We start from the raw sequence: 23,921 nt of genomic DNA, 5'->3' as shown, positions 1-23,921 counted from the left end.
AAGTGTTGAAATTTTAATATACTTGAATATATCTCACATTGTGATATAGTTTGATAAATTGTATCTATTGTTTGCATGCAAATGATGTTTCTGTTTTTAAGGATGCACAATGACTATGTAATTCTGGAAATTCTATACATCAAAATATATTTACATATTATAAGGATATATATGATCTTATTCGTTACAAATTCGATGAGCCAGCAGCGACCATTATCAGTGAAAGCCGCAAAACATGTAGCTTATGCATTTTGTTTCGTAGCTTTATTTAATATTTATATATACTTATATACCATTTTCATCCTCAAGCGTATCGCGTACTTCACCTATCTGTATTGTTTGTTTGTCCCATAAATATTGGCTTGACAGATTGTATCCTTTAGCTGAATTCTAAGTAGAGAAATCTTTTCGTTTTCATTCTATATGCATAACGAAAAGTACACAACGTCTTCTTATATAGAGTTTTCATTCATTCATTTATTATATTATACATAGATTAAATCGTCTATTATATTGCTATAAGATTCGCGCTTAAGACAAATTTTGTTGACATCGATTGATGGAAATAATACACACTGCTTGGCTGAATTCAGGCCACCTCGCATACTCATTGTGCATCCCTTTTTCTCACTCGATTGTAGCGAGGCATATCTTTGATTTATTTTATATATATAGATATTAGGTCCCATATGTATATATATGGGACCTAATTATCGTATCGCACATTCAAACGCAAAATGACAGCGCATACTACACACGTACATAAGTACTTGGAGCTGAGGATGGAAGACTGCAGAATAACGAGAGTATACAATTTGTTGTAGACAATTATTATAATATTCTTTCACTTTCATGATATGGTCACTGTACTCATCGTTCCAACATAGTACAGAATAATTGTACAGAAATGTGCGAATTGACGGCATCCATAGCCATTGGTGCATCAGAATGAATATTTGTCGTTTCTATTATCAATTCATACCGGTATATATATTATATGCTGCAGGCCATGAACCATATAAGCTTCGCTTCATCTCTCGAGTTCCGACAAGCGAAAGGCCATACAGACACGGGTTTTAACACAACCGATGTGCCGACGGTCATGATACAGCATGCCCGATGCGTACCTAACGCATATCGAATCGAGCTGGGCAAACAGGCAAAGTCTATTTATTATTAGTCAACCGCTCAATGGATATTGTGTGATGCATACAATCTCAAAAGAAAAATGACTCCGTTATTCTGTGGTTCTCAAGATTGAGTGTAAATTACTTTTTTAAGAACTTTTACATGTCGAATATTGTGCGTCATCTTCAAGTATACATACGATATGTATATGTGTATATATTGTGTATTATCGCATCCAAATCTATCTATCTATACATATATATATATATATATATATATATATATATATATATATATATATATATGTATATGTATGTATGATTATATAATTATTGAATAGAAAAAATGTCTTCCTGAAATCACAAACATGGAAATCGCCTTACGCACTTAGATATAGCTCTGGTATCTGTGCCTTTTCTAATTCAGTCTGCCTGTAACCATATGCATACTTTACGTCGTCTATCTAAAGAGAAATCTGATATATATTTTCCTTTATATTTTTGTACCATTTTTCACGCCACAAAAGCTGTTTTAGCTTACTAGTCTATACGCCAGGTCGATTGAGCATTTTTATCGAGGTTGATGGCTTAAGTTAATGTTTTTTTGTTTCTTGGGTCCCAAAAAACATAAAAAAAACATTAACTTAAGCCATCAACCTCGATAAAAATGCTCAATCGACCTGGCGTATAGACTATACTTGTTTTGCCTTCGTTATAAAGTAACAGTAAAGAATACATGTAAAAACCATTTTACGAAGAGCGATGATAGTTAATGGATGCCTTTCGACGTAAAGTATCTAGCCACTAAAATGATGGGTGTGAATTTAAATACCGAAAGCATATTTTTATGTAACGGCGGATGTGTGACAGGCATTGACAGGCATAGATTATTCTTCTATATTAAAGTTAGCAACTAGTAATCTTGCAAATATGATGAAATGAATTTTATTTGCAAATCAACGATACATATATAAATTAGTACAGAAATTTTTACAACTCCTAAATATTTTGTTTGAAACGAACCTTTTAATTTCTTATTTATATTTTATTGGAGAAAAACACGTTTACTCATGTTCCTTTGTTTTTGTATTATTACTATCTTTATAATACCCTTTTTTCTCTATACTGCCTTTGGAAGATAAGAGCGACAGATGCTTGCTAACGTGAAAGTATATATTTGATCGATAATGATCGATTACGATTGGTAGAGAATTTCGAGTGTGAGGAAAATGTTATAGTTATACTAACACTAACGAACGAACCAGACAGATTTAATAGATAATAGAGTACATATGATTGTTCGTACTTTGACAGATTTTTTTAAGTGAAGGAGGAAGTCTCGCCTTGTTTCCCCCGAGCTGAAATGAGAGCGAGCCGCATGCAGATATATCGCGCCATGGCAATCGCATCTTCCACGAATGTATTATTTTATTTCGTTTTGATTTTCTCTTTTTTTTTTCATAAATTACAATGAAGACTAGAATAATATTGTATATCCTGTAACATTATAGTTAATTTTTTCTTTTTTCTTTTTTTTTTTTTTTTTAGGAAAATATGTTGGATAGCAATAATATTTGAGATTCTAACGTGGAATCTATCGTATGATAAAACGTTTGTTATTGCAAATGATTAAAGCATATCTTCCATATTGCATATTTTCATAGTATAATATGTAAAATATGTGCTGCTTGTGTTGAAATTGATACCATTGACTAAGTATGATATGATGTAATGTATATGTTACAGTAAAAGCGTAAAATTCTCAGTAAATGTACATTATACTTATTAATAAATACATCTATACATTTAAATATATACATTTAGTAAATTATTTAAGATTAGAGAAATTAAAGAACAAAAATAAACATGTTTACTCTTACTCGCAAGTTTATATTCTTATTTAAATTTTAGTAAAAGCGTACTAATTGATACAAATTTTATGCTTGTGTGAATTGCACATCCTTATCCTGATTAACAAATGGTTTATAAATTGAACTGCATGCAATTTGATACTTTTAATTGAAATAATAACAACGTATTATATTATAATACTTTAAACAAAAATAATTGTTATTCATATACGATATCTAAAATAAATATCTATATCTATATTTAATAAATAATTTTTAATAAAATAGAAAACTAAACAAAGAATTTGTCAAAAATACAAGAAGTTAACAGATATTATGTTATTTAATAAAATGGTTTCTATTTATTGGAACATAGTAAACTATATATATATAATAGTATTTTTAATTGCATATTGTTCGTATACATTTTTGCTAAATTAGAATAGTAAGGGCATACATTTATTGTATTAAAAGTATCAAATTGCCTTCTTTCTTGTCAGTTTTAATAGTAAAGTTAGTATATGTATAAATTTACTAGTAACTGTGTACAATTACTGATTTCATGCTTTTACTGTATAACATATATGCTGTTTCCTCTTTTTTTCTTCTTTTTTTTTTATATCCAGCATAGATTCCTTTTTTTCAAAGATAGCGTGGAGTACGTGTCTGGCTTTCGTGTAACGTTATTAATAACTTTATACATTGGCTTCTTGTACTGATTCTTTCACTAAAACGAAATTCAAGGAAATATGTCCTTTAAAATGAATGGATACGTATGTTGTCACATACATATGTATGTATAGATATTGACATAGCTACAACATTTTCTTCCGTAAAATATCTTGTGCAGCTTTATACCTTTTTTTTCTTATTTATAGATAATTTTAAAATTATAATAAATAACGTATTTCTTTGCAAAAATGAAAGAATCTAAACAGGCAAAGGAGCTAATCAACTCTATCTATTTCCAATATTAAGAAGAAACGAGTCTTACAATTTAATATACCTCATACTTTTACATGGTTTTTGAATTGATTCTTATATTTATGTTTTCTAACCAATGTCAATATAATTGCATTTATATTTGAATATTATTTAGCTGACTCAATTCGTTAAAAACAAATACATTTCGATCGAATGAACCCAAATATGGAGATATGTAAAAATATATATATCAGGCATTCCACTTTATCTTTTCTCTTTGATTATAAAGCACTTGTCTTTTAATGCGATTAATAAAAGTATAAATTATTTTTATCAGATATTTTTCATTGTCGAAATTCTGTAAGCAAATAGCAACAGATTACACAAAAATATTCATATGTCTAATATAACAGAATGATTCTTTATTTCTGCAAACTGGCAATTATATATACTGTTGATCTCAAAGCTGACTAATACATTTATGATTAGAGTGCTATTTGATTGCAATGAATGGCAATTCGATTTTACCCACCTTGCTTTAATTTATTCTATTAATAAAATATTCATATGTGTATTGTATAAATTATTGAGAACGCGACATATAATCGAACACATCGTTATTTGAACAAAGCAGGCCATAATTAATTGGTACTTCATTTATTTGTATATTGATTAATGTATCCTAATCTATATACATTATATCATTATTTAATTATTAGAAATATACAATATTTAAGCACGTATATCTTTGATAATCTCACTGTATAACAATAAAGATAAATGGTAATGCTGATTTCTTATTAAAGAGCAATGCTGTGCTTAGTACAATGTAATATTAAAAATCCGATTAAATTAACTGTCATTTATAATAGCTTTTACTCAAGATTACTTTTTATAAATGTCATATTTATCATATGTAGAAATATATATATATATATATTATATATATATATTTTTTTTAATATATAAGAAATCATACTTATCTATCATATTTTTAATTAAAAAAAAAAATACAGAAGCAAGGTATTACGCATAATCCTTTACAGTATAAGGCTATTAAAAATATTAATAATCTGCAATCTGGCTTCATTTCAATACTAAGTACAGGTATTGTCTTTGCGCATATAATAAATTTGAGAATTGTGATCATGTGTTACCCCAATATCGCAGATACGTGCCTTCTCCTATATAATATTGTGTATTTCAAATATCTCGTTACACGATAGATCAATTGCACTAATCCTTCCACAGTCATTGCCAGTAGCATTTATTAATAATATCTGGTCAACGCAAATAGCATCTACATTTATACGGCAAATAACTATTATTATACGTTTATTAACGCGAATCATGGCGTATTCTGTAGAGTGGCCTTGAGCTGCTTAAAAATATGTTATCCTACTTGTAGCAAATCAGAGAAGTTTTATCATCTCTGATTTTTTAAGACATTGATGATTTTTTTATATTCTTTTGTATAAAGGATATTTAAAAAATCGTATATACTATTTACTTCTATTGTATGATATAAAATATATTTCCAATTAACTTTTTATTTACAATTAATGAGATTGCACAATTAATGTATCCCGATATATTTAGTATTTTGATATAATATATTTTCAACGAATGTTTAAAATCGTCATTACTAGGATTTGTTTTTGTATTTGTCACATGTTTATCGATATTCGGATACATAAGTGATATTAGAAAGTTATAAAAGTAATAAAATGTAATATCTAAGGTCACCTAATAAACTAATGTATATGAAAATAAGAGAAGCGAAAAGAGAGAAAGAAACAATATTGAACAATTAAAGAAGAGAGTGAGAGAGGGAGGGAGAGAGAGAGAGAGAGAGAGAGAGAGAGAGAGAGACCACGTCATATTAAAATATCAAAACATGAATTTAAAAACATTTGTTTGCAATTTATATAACATAACATGTCTTTAAGTGATTATGCTCTTTGCTGCACTCCAACTACGTGCCCGTCCAAGCATCCAAAGTGGATCCTTAGGATATTCAATTAATTATAGTCAATCTATTATTTAAAAAACCTAATTTAGAAATTCTAATTTAGATTTTACGTTATGGAGGGCAGTAAATAGCTCATAATACATAAACAAGATAGAAATATTATTTAATAATTTTAAGGAGCAATAATAGTAATAATTTCGCATTAATAAATATGTCAGAAATGTCTTGTATATGTTGTATTAATTTATTTCTAAATCCTTGTATACATGAAAAAGAACATTTTTGCCTGTGCGAGAATACGTCTTATAGCGTTCATGATGCATGTAACTCGATAGGAATGTGTTATGTGTGAATTGAACTCTTTTTGTACATTTACGCAACACGATCATAATTTATTCCTTGATACACCGTATTAGGAATCAAATATTATTTTAGAAAAAGAACCACGATCGCAATTTGCATCACTTAATTACTCCGAGAAATAAAATTGATCTTTCTTCAAACAATAAACGCTTATATTCGCTATGAGATTTCACGTCAGCATTACACGCTCTTGTGTTTTAGTTTATTTTTATATAAAAATTTATGTGTAATTTTGAAAATGTCATTATGCCATTCCCATCAGAGATTTTCTAAGCTCATCACACATCATAACTTTCTGTGTCGTAATCAGTGTGCAATGGTGACAGGATGGTGATGGTTGTTATACATATGACAATTTGATTAATTTATCATGTTTAGTGTTTGTTAGCAACTGCCTTTGTTTTGTTATTTCAGCCCCATGGACCCATCCGTACCCCCCAAGCACCCAGTAGTGAGGTACGTTGCTACATACCATAATACCACTATCCGTATTCTCTTCATTTTCAATTTCTCTCACTCATTTATTCCTTGATTTTTCGTACATCCAACTTTCTGTTCGTCGGTCATTAACGACACGTGTGGCGGATTACTTACATTCGCGTTTAAATCGAGTACGATATTTGACGATGCGCACGTCTACGATGATCTTTGTGTGATATAACATGTATATTTCGTGAGATGGCTCGTCAATTGTCCGTCAAAAATATTTGTTTTTAATTATCATTTTATTATATCGTAAGAATATCCTAAGATTTGATATCGTTATGAGATAGTAATCTAATATGTATCCAGAATTGCAATAATTCACATATAACTTTTGTCTTTTGTACAACTCATTTTTAAGTGTTCTTTACTATATAAATGTAAATATACGTATGCACCACTAAAGTTGTAATTAAATAATATATTTATAATATAAATGATTTGCATGTCACGCATGTATGTTACAACTCTCCATAGGGTTTGATTCTGGATGAATTTCCATTTTACATTTATGTTTTACATTATGTTATCTACCGACAGCTTGCAAGGATTTTAGCACAACGATTTTATATAGTAGAATCTCTTTTAATCGGGTTAAGAATTTACTTTTACGCCGCAATTGCAAGCTTGAAGCATCAATGTACAACATCACATTCTGCACCAGATCTACCATTTTACATAACTCGATACATTTTGTTACTTTTGATTTGACGCGTATATGCATAAAAACATATTACAATTTCTAACAATAGATAAAAGCAATACCCGTGAGAGATATTCGGACAAATTCCGAGAGAAAACGTAAATTACCGTTAGATAAAAAAGAATATGCAAGGTAGCAAGTAGAAGCATATTTCGGAATTTCGCTAAATGATTTAGCGAAAGTTTTTTTTTCTTTTTTTTTTGCCGCAGTTGGATTTACCGCCGTATTAAATTTATTCGTAATTGTAAAATCTGTACCGTTGGAATTGCTTTAGAGTAATTGAACGGGTTTAAGATATCTTTTTGTTACAGCGGAGCTACCACTAACGACGAACAGGTCAAGCCGCGCAGTCTACGCTTCACATGGAGTATGAAGACTACCAGTAGTCGAGATCCTAACGAAATAATGTCCGAGATCCGAAAGGTATTGAAAAAGAGACGCACGTTTTTATGTTAACGTGAATATCACGCGATCGAAAACGCGTATAATATATCATACTTTGTACGATATAAGTTAATTCAAATGTTTATATACGGGAGACAAAAGGCTATTAGCTTATCAGACTATTGTTCCAGGTGTTGGACGCTAACAAATGCCAGTACGAGCAACGCGAGCGGTTTCTATTGCTGTGCGCGCACGGCGAGGCGGCGACGGACAGCCAAGTGCAGTGGGAGATCGAGGTCTGCAAGCTGCCACGACTTTCCCTGAACGGGGTGCGATTCAAGCGTATCTCCGGCACGTCAATCGGTTTTAAAAATATCGCCAGCAAAATCGCGAACGAGCTCAAGCTGTGACTGTCGGCCACGGGCGCCTTAGCCGCCAATCGCGCCAATCCATAACGACCTCGTGAGCGTAGCCACCAAGTGGCGGTGGTCACCGAGGAGTTTTACTCTTGTTTCTTCTTCTGGGACTCCGACTCCGACTCCGATACCCAAGAAATATTCGTTTAAACGCGATTCCTCCGTCCCAGTCTCGACGAACGTCATCGTCAGGTGAGAGGGAAAAGAGAGGAAAAGAAAGAAAGAGAGAAATCTTCTCACGTCGTCTTCGTCGTCGTCTCCTCTGCGTTGGAGGTACCGTTAATAAACGATTCGTCGAAAAAAGTCCGAAACTGTGATCCGTGACGGCTAAATACGTATTCAAATACTCCCGAGTGCCAAAATGGAGAACTAGATCGGGTCTTCGTAATGTTTCGCGAACGAGAAGAAGAGAGAAAGAGAGTGAGAGAGAAAGAACGAATGATAAGGGACAAACGGACCAGCTGACCTGATCAACCGTACAAAAAAGCTGGCATTAGACACAATAATCTACGTTTATTAGTTTTGAATTTTCGTTATCGATAACAAAGAAATGTGCATCCGAGCGAAAATAATCAGTCGTGCTTACAGGTTGATCTGCCTTCCCAATTTTCGAAGAATCTATCATATCTATCATGAAGTATCGCTTCATTTTTCAAACAGTATTACGTATTATGTTTTGTGTTATTCTTGACGTTGAAGGTATCTGCATTCAAATTGATATATCCTTAGAATGTTGAACACTTATCGCGTATTATCTGAAGGATTAAAGTAGAATCGATGCAATCGGATTGTTAAATGTGCCTAATAAAACATTTCTCATATCGATTTTGTTTCTCATGGCGACAGCGTTCCTTGTACAATAAAATATAACGCGAAGATAAAAGAATAGAGGCAGTGCATCTACAACGTCAAGAGATTTCTCTGTAACTTCCTGTTTTCTCAGTCTTATATCTTATATGTAAAATTTTACACAAACGGAGGTTTTACCTGTAAATAATTTGACAAATTTACAGAACCGATATGTGTTGCGTTCTGTATCGACGAGAATCCATCATCATTTGTAATGTATTAGCGCCGTAAATGTATAATGAATTGAATTCTTTTAATGTTGCATCCTGTGCAACCGTTTATTCTTTTCGAACATTTTTATGACACTTTACTTTTTTTATCTGTAGTATAAGTTTGAAAATACGCAGCACTATAGACATTAGCCAATTATGATTAAAACATGTAATAATTATTATTAATATTTTTATTTTTTATCATAGACAACAACACAGTATATATATATAAATATATAGTATACAGAATGCTATAAAGGTAGAAGCAGAGAAAATAACAATTTAGAAATATCATCGAGTTATTACTCGTGTTTCATGTGAATAATACACACATTTCATCATTCTCAAAATTGGAATTATAAATCTAAACTACATCAGTAATAACAAGATCTGTTATTTCTACGAGAAATATGATAATATTAAATTTAAGTATTATAATTGGCTATATTGTACTATTTAATCCTTTCATTCAGAAGTATTTGCAGTTGAATGAAATAAAATTAGGGATTACCGTAGAAGCGAACTAGAGACTTGGTGTATATAGTATATATTACGAAGGTACTAAAAATTAACGAGAAGAGAGAGAAAGAAAGAAAGAGAGAGAGAGAGAGAGAACCTCACACCAAAATCATAAAATACATTTTGGAACTCAAGTATCGCAAACTTTTTATATTTGCCTAAGATTAATGAAGTATGTTATTAAAATAGGCAATGGCTAATTTATTTACATACTATAAACTCAATGATTTTTCACATTTCTAACACTTGCTACACTGAGAAATACAGAGTAACTTCAGCGCGTCAACACGACGTACGATCGCGATACGTCGTGTTGCGGATCATGAAACGACTGATAGCAACTAAGTATCGGCGCCAATTGTCCGTTACATCTTGACAAAAATTCTAAGTAAATGATTAACGCAGCACTGGCATCGGGACTTACCTTCTTTGTGCATAACCATACCAGTTTCGTGTCATCGTGTCGGATTACTTCATGAACCAATAAGCGAGATAATGTAATATAATGATGTAGTAATAATGTTATCGATTTACAAGAAGAGGCAACTTAGATGCAAACATTCACACACCTCTCTAAGAGGAAGGGTGGGAGGGAGAGAGAGAAAGAGAGATCCAATCACTTTTAGGAAATTAGACAGAGGATAATGATCGTTTTCTTTTTTCCATTTGTTCCTACATCAATCAGAATTAGTATCCTGAGTACAACATCGAGCATCATTATCACCGTGTAAAATAAAAAGAAAAAGATTATAATCCAGAGCGGCCGTTGTAAATGACTCTATAGAGATACACACACACACACACACACACACACACACACACACACACACATATGAATTATTATTATTATTATCATTATTATTATTATTAATGTTAACGTAAGATCCTTCAGATAGCATTAATAATACACACATCCCTGACATATAGACGAATTAATTATCTATCGTAATCTATACATAAATCCACCCTTCGCCCGCTTGCTTTACGAAATAAATGTATAAATTAATGATCGATGCTTAAGTGAAGAAGAAGATATAAATCTAAAGACATTCTTGATTTTAACGCGTGAAAGAAGGATTTATTGAGAGACAATTAGAATCGCGGAGCTACACGGGCGACGCTTGGAATCGAATTTGACGTAATGCCGGGGGGGAAAGCTTTCTTGTGATTTTTTTTGTATGTAATTACCGCGAAAGAATATAGTACTCCCGCAGTTGTCGCCCGTGTGGCTGCGCGTGACGAGTGACGACTACTCGACAACTCGACGCGCACATAACACACATACGTGAATTACGTACATACACACGTCGGTCTCTGTAGATAGGTACATACATATACAGCTTTGCTAAGTGTTTTCTGGTGATCGGTATCTAGCCAAAATGTAGCAAAACGTTTATAATAAAATGGTAACACGCATTGTTTCCCAATTGAGATTCCTATCAAACGCGCGAGCTCGCCCTCGCCACCACACGATCGAGTATTGGATATGTTTTCTTTTCTTTTCTTTCTTTCGACTCCGCATTGTCCGCATTGTCCGCAACTCTGCGAAAAGCTGTGCCGACCCGGTGCCAACCCATGCCGACTTGTGCAGAGTCCGATATCGCATGAGATTCCTTTCCCACAATCGTGAAGAAAAAGGGAGTGGACTCGGTGGACGCGCATTCCTTTCTAAGTTCTAATGCTGCCAATTAATGTGTATATATACATATAATTACGATATTACGATGTGTATAAATATGGACAACGTTTCACTTGAGAAGCAGGACCGTTGGTTGTCATATGCTTCTTGCAATTAGAGTTAGACGACGTTGTTACGACGGATGTCTAGTCGTAAAGTTTCTAATATTATATAAGTTTCTCCTCTACATTCGAGTTAAATTTGCAAAAGTACAAAAACCAGACGACGATTTAAGAAGAAAAGTAAATATTGTATTGGATCTTAAAAATATTGCTGATACAATATCAATGTTACAAAATAAAATTGCATTTATTTGGACTCGAAGACCATTGAAGACCATTGTTTGCAGTAAGAGGATCGGAAATATTTCGAGAAACATTCGTTAGATCGCACGAATGGATTTCCCATGAGTGTTTTTTGAATTCATTTCTACTCTACTTTCATATAATATACGTCTTATCAGGATTTTATAACGAATTAAGTCAATCTCGCTACTTGCTTCAATTAGCGAGATATAAAGGTAATTTTTTTTTAAATTGCGTATATAAACAATATCAGGTAATTAATTGCAAACTAACAAAAATGTTAAAAAAATTGCTGTCGTTTTTAAAATTATGGTTTTATTTCTAATACAGTCAATACAGATAAAAAGAGAATTTTGATTAGTTTTGTTACATGATTAAAAGTAATTACTCACAAATTCAAGATTGAAATTGTAGACTAGAAAAAGAAAACTGAATTAAATTCTATATATTTCAAATCGCTATTTTGAAACTCTGCCCGTCTCGTTCCGATTGGTCGAATGTCGATGTCCAGCCTGCAATTTTTAACGCGTGAGTCGATGTCGGTACGGGCTTCAGTGGCTTTAGTAGCTTCCAGTAGCTTCGCGAGTAATTTTTCGACATTTCCTACTGTTTCCGACCATCGGCCGTGATCGGTCATGACGCTGCAGCAACGCGCTTGTGGTCTTGTGATTTTTCGCCGATTTCAAGGTACCATTCAGTATCTACTTATGCAGACATCGTACGGAGACCATCACTGGACGCCGCCTAAAGGTTAGCATATCTACATCGATACCGTTCGTCAGCTGATCGTTACCAAACGTTCTGACTTGCATGGTGAACAAGTGGATTAAGGTTTCGTTCACATCGCGCGATTAAGCTCTTCGGAGTCGGGACTGTCGGGAGTCATATACATTTATTATACATAAATAATTTTCAAATTCTAATATTATTTAAAAAAATGAACAATTATCATAATATATTTAATTTATTTCATTACTATATGAATTTGTTAGACTATCGCACTATATTATTGTGTCCATGAAGAGATTAATTAAATAAGCTCGACTCGACTTGACGATGGTACGCTCGGTTGCCTCTGTCTCAGGGCACGTCGACCCGGACGAATCCGATATGGAGACGGCCTTGCGCGAGACTCGAGAAGAGGCTGGCTTCGTGCCGAACGATCTCAAGATCTTCGAGGACGCTAGGCACGAGATGACGTACGAAGTAAAGGGGAGACCGAAAATCGTCATCTATTGGCTGGCGGAGCTGCTTAATCCGGACAAGCCCGTGAGATTGTCGGACGAGCATCAGGCGTTCGACTGGCTCCCGTTGCGCGAGGCATGTGATCGCGCGAGATACGACGAGATGCGGAAAGCGCTCAACGAATTCGATAAATACGTATCGCGAAATCTTGCATAGGTGCCGTACGTTAGTTTTCGTCTCGACAGAGAGAGAGAGAGAGAGAGAGAGAAAAAAACATATATTTATCTTGTCCAGTCCAGTCATTTCTAATAATGTAAATTCGTAAATACTACTTCTACATTCAATGAAAGCAAACCTTTCGATTTAAAATTGCTTTAAAAATGGTGTTATCGATGTATCACCTGTATCAGGACCGTCAGGACTGTCCCGGAGGCCTGTTCGTTTTAGCTGAACTTGTTGCACGGTTCATCTTTTCTCTTTTTCTCTCCAATGTGAAAAGAAAAAGAGGAAAGACGAGCCGTGCAACAAGTTCAGCTAAAACGAACAGGCCAAGATGAGTCGGATCTATCGTAGGCGAGAATTGTCGAATATGTGAGACCATTTTAAACTTCGGCTGTAATTGGTTGCTATGGGAGCCTAGCTTTCCAGCAAGCGGCACAAGTCGACACAAGTATCGTTTTATCTTTGTTACTTATTACCAAAAAAGAAAGATAAAACGATGCTTGTGTCGCTTGCTGGAAACCTCCCTACGTACCCAGCAACCCCAGGTCCCAGGTCCTTATCGGTGCTGTGAACTCATGTGAACTGTGACTCATCAGACTCATTGTCAGCCCCAAACTCCAAAGTTAATTCGCAGAAGTTTGAGCTTGGAGCGGTAATTAGTCACACACATTAACCATAATGGATAACGTTGTACGAAGTCTACGATCTTTTCTGCAATATTGGTACTTCCGATATACGCTCGTTACCGAATTGTACATGGTAGAGAAGTGGGAAAGGAATTTTATCAGTATCCTTTTTTTATTTATTACGATCATCATAACCTTTAGATATATTTGACTCAAAATATTTCGACATTAACTAAATCGAGTTTTATGCGTAATAATGTAAAGTGATAAGTCGCATAGATAACATATAACAATAATAAGCCATTACAATACACGTAGTATAATATTGAATTTTGCAATTGTACACGTAAGACGTTACCCATCATTTGTAACCTTTTTCTGTGAGCAAAATCTATATTTTTCTTACATTAGTATAACAGACATTTTTCTTGTGGTACTATTCTCTCTCTTCTTCGTCTTCAACTACAAAGTACTGCTACCAGTCACGCAATACGTTGTTGGAAATTAATTACGATCGTTAGTCTAGTGCAATTTGTAAAAATTACGTTCCAATGAATTCCACTTGTAAAACAGTACTGTAATTATGTGAAATATACTAAAAATAAGTCCTGAATTAATCGTTACATTAAATTTAGCATGCCATGGAATTTAGATACATAGGGATGCGATAAGTATGTATTATTAAGAACAAATGGAAGCCAAGAATTACATTGAAATCTTTGTTTTATCTCAAGCAATCTAGCAAAATTATGTTGAAATATTTCTTTTTTTGTATTTTGTTTTGCTGATATAAAAGCATGAAAATATAAATTTGTCAAGATATCCATCCATATATAGAATCGCGTGTTTACGATAGCCCAAGATGAGTAGTTTCTATTATCAAAGAAAATATTACGCAAATTGTGTAAGTAGTTGACTGTAGTTGGTCGTTTTCCTTAAAAATGTATGCAATATGATCGCTGTATCAGGAATCGAGACGAGTAAAATATATACACGTAATAAATATTAAATTTTTATTATTTTTTTTTTTAATATTAAGTTCATTATACGAATAACCATTAACCAATACTTTTAACAATTTCTATAATATTATATACTTCGCAAATTTATCAATATTCAATGATTTGCATTGTTACTCCAAATTCAATTCACTGCATCTGATATTAACTCCACGTGTCGAAATTTAAAGAATTTACACAAATTATAGATTTTTGTATCTGGCAATGAGAAACATCAACACAGACAGCTTTTACCTAATATTTAACATTATAAATAGGCACAATAGGAGTAATACGAACCAGATTTTGCAATGACTCTTTCTTCCACTCTTTTTTTTCTTTCGTAACTTTAACTACGTATGAAGATTAAAACTATGACGACATCATAGTTTTGTAGTAATAAAGACTAAATTGCCGCGCCTTTCAGGCATAAGTTTTGGTATCGTTCTATAAAAATTATCAATATACAAACTGTTCCTGTAACTTTAATTAAAATTAAATTATACATGTTCAAAATAATGATTAAAAAATAATGTAGTTAGGAATAAAATAAAGAAATAAGTTTAGTAGTATAATAATAAGAACAATAGCAATGATATTGAAGTTTACATAATACACGATTTCGCAATACACTGTGCGAGTGTAAGAAGCACTGCCATCCTGATGTATTTAGTATTTACATAGAGGATTACTAAACTTTGCCAAGTGAACATAGGCACTTGTCGCGCCTAAAATCACACAAGTTCAATCTTTTCTCTTTTCATTTTTTTTTTTTTTTTTTTTAATTATATACTACGCCATCTCCCTCGGTATCTATTATCGCTTAAGACGAATACAATGCTTTTATTGCTAATATTGCAATGATATTCTGTATAACTGTGTGTCGGAGTCATGATATTCCTGGTATTACAATGTTGGATGCATGTACCGCTCGCATTTGATACGGCAGTACAACTGTAAATATAGATAACGAAACATAATTATGCAACATATAATAAAATTCTATCGAATATTAATACGAAGAGATTCATATCGGTAAACATGATATGGATCTACAGTCCATGTGCGAATCGTTTTCCGTGTCTAATCGCCTGACTCGCACTCTCTGCTTATAGTGGTACTCTTTGAGATAGCTCTTAAGTGTCTTTGGCAACTGCAGCTTGTTTATGCCATCATACGTTGTTCGCGTGGTTATCACCGCTCTGCACAGATGCTGCAGCGGAAATGCGAAATTGCGATGCAACGGAATAGTGAGCATGGGCTCGAAAAACATACAACACGAGGGGTCCTTGTAATGTTCGATTAAACCGCATACCTGTAAAACGGATATGGTATAAACGGATCATGAATTATACTGGATAATAGATAATTATATCTGTATATTGATTATCAAGATAAAATGAAAATACGAAATGAACAAATATACGTACTGTTTCGGAAGCGTAAACTCCTGGATCATGCGAATCAAAACTAAACTTATGGTTCCATTGCTCGATCCGTGCGTGTAACGAGCGTCCATATTTACGGAAGCTCACAGAAAACAAGAACTCCTCCTGCGCGGAATCTCGGAGTAAGAAAGTACCCTCTTGCTTACCCTCCAATAAACGTTCTGCCTCATAACGATCCATCTTACCCCAATAGAAGGAGCAAGCTGTAATCGACCTTAAGTCTGGTACGAGACAATGGACATAATCGACCTGCATTATGAAATTGTAAAGGAATGAATATAGAGCATGATTTATAAATACGCGTATCAATACTTCAGGAGATGACTGTATGTATACTAGAAAAAAATTTAACCTTTGACAGGTAACGTGGGGTCTGTCAGACCCCAGCTAGGGTTTGCGGCACTTGTGGCAGGACCATAATATGGAGTCTGAGTGACTTAATTGTTATTTAAAGTCTAAGAAATAAAAAATATTTTTAATTTGATTCATTGTTCAATTAATATATGAATTATTTAACAGATTTAAGGTTATATTCTCCAATAGAGAATTGGTTGTGACATTTTTTAGTGATAATTATTTTATGGGATCCAACAAATCCACATGACTCGCCGTGTAACTTTTACCCACGTTACCTGTCGAAAGTTAAAAAATGTATAAATTTGTATAAACGTAACACATACCGTGTACCTTCTGCCGCAATTAAATTTTTCTTTTCCCATTTTTTGCACATAGTTTGTATAGATATAGATTACACAAAACTTGTAAAAAATTGTACACTATTTTTTATAAAAATTTTCTACTAATAAAATTACTGTTAAATATATCTATTCTCTATCTTATATAATATGTTTAAAGTTATTAAATGAGATAAATTACTTTTTCGAATTAAAAAATATTGTTTAACTGGCATGAGTTAGCTGGCAAGACTGCTCGATATTGGGCTTTGACAGCAAGATTAAACATTAAATAAACGTTAGATCAAATCAAAATGTATTTGTAGCACAAGGTTTGTTCAATGTGGCTGATGCACAAACTGTAATGTATATAACCTCCGTGTTTATATATTATTATTATTTTTATTTCTTTAGCATGTGTAAATTGATCTCCTCCTAAAGTATTGATATGCATTTATAATTTATTCTTATATGAATCGAATATTTAAAAAACATAAATTTAATCAGTGACATAAAGAAGCTTACCTGCGTATGCGCGGGTCTCTCAATATTTGGAATTAACGTAAAGTCGATCTGGGACAAGGCTGTAAGAGCAGCAGCTTGAATACCGGCATGTGCTTGGAACAATGCCGCCAAACTGTCCACCGTTATTCCGTTAGGATGAACTTGTATTCCCATAGGATAATTAGGCCTATAACCGGGAGGAGGCTCGACGCCTTCCTCCATCTCTCGAGCGCGCTGCATTCGAGCGCGTTCGTCGCAATCCTTTTAACAAAGACAAAACAAAACCATTAATATATAGAATGAAAGCAAGTCTTTAAGTTTCTCTTCAGTCTTCAAAAGCGATCAAGAGATAAGAACGTACTTCCATAGGAAATTCTTCGGGGTTAAATCGCGATAAATCAATTACAGGACTCGGTGGCAAAGGCCCGAGAACGGGACTTTGCGGAGCAGATCGACTATTAAACACGATGCCCGCACCCATGGGATGCTCCTCGGTTCTCCTATAACCGGTACAGATGCAATCAGAGTTACCATTCCCTTGGCCGGGAATAATGTCAGTGTTTTTTGAGCTTTTGCTCTTGGCGCAATTAAATTTCAATACCCAGTTGCTACGTTTCTTTTTCGACGATAAAACGTGATTGCATATTGGACTTTGATCCTTGTTGCGCTGTTTATCTAATGTGAGAGCGAACAAATTTGAGTTATCACTGCATACACACACACACTTGATAAGCAACAGAATTACGATGAATATGGGAGAAATGAATTCGATACATACTTTTTCGCTTTCCAAATGACAAAGTTTTGGAGGATCTTCTTAAAGGTGGATTTACAGGACTATCTTCGGAACTGCTACTACTGTTGCTACCACCAGAACTACCGCAGCATACTTCCTGTTGTTGTCTGAATGACGGCTCGCACGCAACGTTACCATTGTTACAAATTTGCTTTGTATCCTGAGTTTCGACAGGTTGACTATACAAAGATTCGAATCTAGTATTATGGTTGTCTACATCTAAGTTTAAACGATCGTTGTCCAAATTCGCTTCTAATTTACATTCTGGTCTGTTCGGCAGTATATTAGGATTCGTTACAGGTACATTGCCATTAGTCTCGTTTTCAGGCAAACTTTCATTGCCGTCTCGATTCACCATTTCCAAGGGCAACGGGTGACCAAGCGCATTAGCGCATATCTCGGTAGGCTGTCTTTCACCATCCATTCTAAACAAGTCTCTGAGACTAGCAAAGTGCTGTCCCATTATTAATTTGCATGGCAGGCATTTTATCGCCTTAACGATCCGTCGTCTACGCCATGATTGTAGAAACTATTCAAGACACACGTTGCAATCTCTAATTTGGCATAATGCCCTAACTTTTCACAGATTTTATATCCACCTAGCCACATGGAGGACGTTCCGTCAAAGAATGCAATGGGTTTCTTGCATTTTCACCTGTATTAATAATAAAAATCACTGTGTAACGTATATCTACTAGAGAAATATTTATTTGTGATATACTTATTTATAGTTTTGGTACGGTACGTAATAGATATCTATATATGTACTCGAATAAATGATTCATGCTGTTTAGTATCTCGAAATGAATTGAGGAGTAAATATACGTTTCACACATTAGCAGCACATTCTCGCCGTATTATTGAGCCGAGTACAAATACTGTATCACGCGTGATGATCTTGGATGATAAACGATACCTCGAAAAAAATGACAGGCCGAGTCTAAATTTGATCGTCATTAACACTGGTGTAGTACAATTACATCAATTACTTATCGTGTGTGATCGATAGGATGATTCATCTCACGCACAGATTTCGTTATCGTTATTAAAAAAAAAAGAGGTAATAAAATGGTGATAACAGGCTCTTGAAAAAGTATCAAGTGATCCCTGACTGGTAGGGGCAGCCGGAGCAGGTCGAAACATGTTTAAACGAGTTACGTACGGAACAAGTGGACAACTAGCGAGCTGCGAGAGTAGAGACCCGCAGAGCGAACGCACGTCTGGATTTTACATCACGACGACACCACCGCTAAGAATACACCGACGACACCACGGAAATTGTGCTTTCCACCGCGACGTGACGACGTGACTCCTCGTCGACCATCGAACTCAGGCAACCAGAATTGTCAAAACACGTCCCGAGTGTCCCGACGAATCGTCAGCCATTTTCCCTAATTGTGACAGGCCATGGAGTGCATGTGCGCCATAGAGTACCGACCTACCAAAAAAAAATCGCGATCGTTCAGGTTCAGGTTCGGTTTTTAAGCCAACGACACACGACACCGATAATTGCAATGTAGCCAATTAATACAAATGCTGCGCGCATTTCAAACAATTTGCAATCGGGATCACATGCGAATTAGAACGAGAATTTGCATTCTGCGAAACACTTATGAAAGGATTGGCTTTCTTAGATAATAACGCGCGCGTGGACGTTGGCATGGACTTCAGAAGATACAAATATATTTTTTTTAGATTTTTAATTGTGGACTTGTTAAGTTGCGCAGTATTTCTCGTTATTTATATAACTGCTAATGTTACGGTGCAACTGTGTTATTTTTAGGGGGGGGGGGGGCAGTGTGGTCTAACGCTACCTTTTGATGTAAAACAAATTGTAAATTTTAAATTGTAATAAAGAAATTGTACATGCTATATGTTATATATTGTAAATTCCATAGCAATAAAATAGTAAATAATAGAAAAGTACACATCTAAAGAAAAGAGGACCGTCAATTAAAGTTGGCGGGGTGGTGGAGGGCCTCTACAAATTGATCTGTTTTTACCGGATGAAATTTTAATCAAATTTTGAAATAAAAATTAATTTAATATAATATACATGTACATATGTATGTATATGTATACTTTAATGCACGACATTATTTTCTAAGAATTAAACGATAAACGATTTTAGAATACACTTGCAAAATGCTACATAACGAAAATAGGAAGCTCTGAATTCTAATGCGCGGTACTGAACGATTTTCGAAAATTATGTATACATTAATATGATGCTTTTATTAGTCAATAATTGCGTATTAATTAAACAAATAAATTAGCTAACAAGTTATTTGCATTATAATGTTATTTTGTATTGTAAGATACTATTTCGAGAAAAATTTGCGTTATGGATTATCTTACTTTGCTTACGTTTTATCGCGGGAATTATTTGGAATTAAAACGAATATAATTAATAAAAAGAACAATAATTCAACAAAATGTGTATTTTAATGTCGGTTTATAATTAGAGAAAAAGCTGGATTTGATTACGCGTGAGATGCACGAAACATAATAAAAATTGTTAAAAGTACATATTCTATTAAAAGGTTAGGCGAAAATGGCGATTCTCGGTGTCGAAACCTCCGTTTAAATCGACAAAAGTATTAGCATAGCATGTTAGGCAAAGAGGTTGACGGAGGTATTCTAAACGAGGGTGATGCCTCCCCACATTGCCTCCGCTTAGTTACGCTGCTATTGGTCAGAGCGCGGGAGCCTCTGACCCCTCTAAGCATACCCGCCAGCGCTCTGATTGGCCGTGGGAGGGGCATCCGGGCCGCGCGCCATTGCCGCCATTCCGACGGCAGTGGGTAATAAGTGGGGGTAGGCGTGCCGCGCGCGCTGCCGGAATATCTCCTGCAACTTCCTTGCTCATCATGCTTCCCGCGTAACAGGAGCGATTTCTGAGGAATTACAAACGACTGCAAACTCGTTTTGCCGCTACGCGCTGTTCGAATACCTCCTGCAACTTCCTTGCTCTTCATGCTTCCCGCGTAACAGGAGCGATTTCTGAGGAATTACAGACGACTCCAAACTCGCGATTCTCGCTTTTCTCACAACTCAAAAATTTTTTCATAATTTTTATGATCTTTCAAGCGTCTCGACGAATACATAATATATTTCTCGCTATTACTTAATAATAATTTAATATTAATATTGTATTGTTTACTAAATTACTAATGTATTTAATAATAACCCTTGCTTATTAAAAGACACAAGTGCACAGCGATATGCACATATATGTAGAATTCACGCGCACGTAAAATATAGCAACATATTTTGCAAGATTAGCAATACATATAACAAATTGGGATCAACTGTAATGTATAAACATGTTTTCTTCAAACAACAAAGTGTTCTTTAAATATTTTAACATACAATCTGTTTTATTAATTAATAAATACAAATTAAATATTACAAATACTATTTTATAAGCGAGACAACTTTCGCCCAGTTAATCAATTTTGTCGGTATATGAACAGTATGCATTTTTATTTATTTGAAATATGTTATACCCTGTTATTACAAAGAAAATATTAACATTATATACAATGTTAGTGCTAATAAATGACACACTTACCAAAAATTTAAGAATAAAAAATTTCGAAACGTTACTGAATAAAGGTAACTGGCGAGAAGAACGGAGTTTCCTAAATCATCAGCGTACGGAATTAAACACTTGTTAAAAAATGCCGTTATATTTACATTGATATATCCTCTTCAGACAAAGCATGCTCTTTCAAATAAAATTATAGACGATAAAGAATTTTAGAAAGCTGTTGCATAATGTTAGCGAACGAGAAAGAAATAACGCTGAATGATATCGGGCGCGGTAGTTGGAGAAAAAGAAAAACTCCGAAATGCGACGAACTCTTTAGCGTCTAATTTTGTTCGAGATAGCATGATTCGCATTAAAGAGTACGTAGCGATGTTAAAATAAACGTATTTCTCGAAATTTCTTTAATGCGTTGTCGTGCACGCCGCGCGCCGGCATCGGCGTCCGGACTCGGCGATCTAGGTCAAGGCCATTTAGAAAGAAAATCAATAATGTACAGCTGCTCGTCGAAAGTAGGTCAAGGCCATGTGTCGCTGGCTTGGCGCGAGAAATCGACGCGCGAGCGACTTTTTATTTTATTTTAACATTTCAGAGCTTCGACTTTCTCACCGAAAGCCGCCGGACACGGTATTCGTGGCTACACATTTCTTGTTGGCTAGCATTTTGCAACAGCATTCTAAAACTCTTTATCGTCTAATATTGTTCGAGAGAGTATGCTTCACATTAAAGGACACATAACAATATTCAAATAAACTTATTTCTCGAGATTCAGTCGGTGTCGCGTATCGTACTTCAGAGCGCCGATCTTCGGATATACGCGACTTAATATCTCGAGAAATACGTTTATTTTAATATCGTTATGTGTCCTTTAATGTGAAGCATACTCTCTCGAACAATATTAGACGATAAAAAGTTTTAGAATGCTGTTGCATAATGCTAGCCAACGAGAAAAAGGAGCTACGAATGCCGTCGTTCGCGCTCGGTGGGAAGGTAGACGGTCCGAAATGTTACAAACGACACAAAACAAATCTCGAGAAATACATTCATCTTATAATTGTTATGTATCCTTTAATGTGAGACATGCTCTCTCGAACAAGATTAGACGAAAAAGAGTTATAGAATGCTGTTGCATAATGCTAGCCAACGAGAAAAAGGAGCTACGAATGCCGTCGCTCGCGCTCGGTGGGAAGGTAGACGATCCGAAATGTTACAAACGACACAAAACAAATCTCGAGAAATACATTCATCTCATCATTTTTATGTATCCTTTAATGTGAGGCATGCTCTCTCGAACAAGATTAGACGATAAAGAGTTATAGAATGCCGTTGCATAAATGCTAGCCAACGAGAAATGTGTAGCCACAAATGATCTGTGAAAAAGACGAAGCGCTAAATTCTGACGCACAGTACTAGACGAATCATGAGAAATATTTGTATAATGACAAATGCTAAGTGTCTTTTGATGCAAAGCACTTCTGTTCTATTATATTCAACGATAAAAAGTTTTAGAATACTATAATAATTAACATAACGGTGATCCGCGAAAAAGTTATTTAATACAAAGAGAGAGTATGTCTTTTTCTAATAAATTCACCGATAAAGTTTCTCGATTAATAGCCAGCGAGAAAAAGAAGACTTCGAATACTAAAATATGCAACATTGAACTAATCTCGTCAAAAATATGTTGGCAATGCTATGCGTTTGTTAACGACATTGCACAGATAAAGTTGACTTTAGAAGCGGTTCGAATTTCGAGATATCCATTTTTTTGGGCAATCTATGGAGTTTATTAATCTTTCTTACGCCGTTTAACGACTAATATTTAACATTAAACATTATTATAATATTGTTAAATAGTTTTGATTAACGAGAGCGCGGGCGTGTCTTCATATACGCCTACTTTATTAAAATCGGTTTAAGTTTCGAGATATCTTTTTCTTTTATCATCAAAGAAGTTTGTTAATTTTTCTTAAGCCATTTGGTGGTTGAAATCTTTTTGCAATGTTGTTAAATAGTTTGCATCGACAAGACACACGCCACGTCTCATGTCTACTCCAATAGTGATTTGTTTCTTAATTTTCACAATGTGTGTGTGTGTGTGTGTGTGTGTGTGTGTGTGTGTGTGTGTGTGTG

At 34.4% G+C, this 23,921-nt stretch overlaps 3 protein-coding genes across 19 annotated transcripts in view; 2 read left to right on the top strand and 1 right to left on the bottom strand.

Annotated features, from left to right (window-relative positions):
- Nucleotides 1-9,726, top strand: part of LOC112463218 (serine/threonine-protein kinase MARK2-like) — a 66,092-nt gene extending 56,366 nt beyond the window's left edge. For 11 of the 16 annotated variants that reach the window (XM_025029464.1, XM_025029463.1, XM_025029453.1 and 8 more), the window contains 3 exons: nucleotides 6,651-6,692; nucleotides 7,734-7,845; nucleotides 7,998-9,726. In XM_025029464.1, the coding sequence (XP_024885232.1) occupies nucleotides 6,651-6,692; nucleotides 7,734-7,845; nucleotides 7,998-8,216 (373 nt within the window). In that variant the 3' untranslated portion in view covers nucleotides 8,217-9,726. Of the gene's footprint in view, nucleotides 1-1,006; nucleotides 1,376-2,441; nucleotides 3,058-6,650; nucleotides 6,693-7,733; nucleotides 7,846-7,997 lie in introns of those variants that run through there. The other 5 variants (XM_025029466.1, XM_025029465.1, XM_025029459.1 and 2 more) reach the window with 3 other exon arrangements.
- Nucleotides 9,727-12,189: 2,463 nt separating this feature from the next.
- LOC112463210 (bis(5'-nucleosyl)-tetraphosphatase [asymmetrical]) lies at nucleotides 12,190-13,230 on the top strand. The gene is made up of 2 exons (XM_025029439.1): nucleotides 12,190-12,535; nucleotides 12,870-13,230. The coding sequence occupies exons 1-2, from the start codon at nucleotides 12,421-12,423 to the stop codon at nucleotides 13,184-13,186; spliced, it is 432 nt and encodes a 143-aa protein (XP_024885207.1). The 5' UTR covers nucleotides 12,190-12,420; the 3' UTR covers nucleotides 13,187-13,230.
- A 1,587-nt stretch (nucleotides 13,231-14,817) lies between these two features.
- LOC112463209 lies at nucleotides 14,818-19,652 on the bottom strand. Of its 2 annotated transcripts, none has more exons than XM_025029436.1 (6): nucleotides 19,401-19,652; nucleotides 18,221-18,893; nucleotides 17,804-18,117; nucleotides 17,464-17,703; nucleotides 16,247-16,513; nucleotides 14,818-16,131 (listed from the first exon to the last, which is right to left on the bottom strand). In XM_025029436.1, the coding sequence occupies exons 2-6, from the start codon at nucleotides 18,699-18,701 to the stop codon at nucleotides 15,844-15,846; spliced, it is 1,590 nt and encodes a 529-aa protein (XP_024885204.1). In that variant the 5' UTR covers nucleotides 18,702-18,893; nucleotides 19,401-19,652; the 3' UTR covers nucleotides 14,818-15,843. The 2 variants fall into 2 exon arrangements, with proteins under 2 accessions (XP_024885204.1, XP_024885205.1); XM_025029437.1 differs by lacking the exon at nucleotides 19,401-19,652 and adding an exon at nucleotides 19,155-19,344.
- Nucleotides 19,653-23,921: the final 4,269 nt, after the last annotated feature.

This window comes from Temnothorax curvispinosus, unplaced genomic scaffold, assembly GCF_003070985.1.
Source record: "Temnothorax curvispinosus isolate PA1 unplaced genomic scaffold, ASM307098v1 QBEX01013129.1, whole genome shotgun sequence".
Taxonomy (NCBI): domain Eukaryota; kingdom Metazoa; phylum Arthropoda; class Insecta; order Hymenoptera; family Formicidae; genus Temnothorax; species Temnothorax curvispinosus.
The sequence above is the reverse complement of the archived record's forward strand: the minus strand, read 5'-3'. Positions and strand labels throughout refer to the sequence as shown.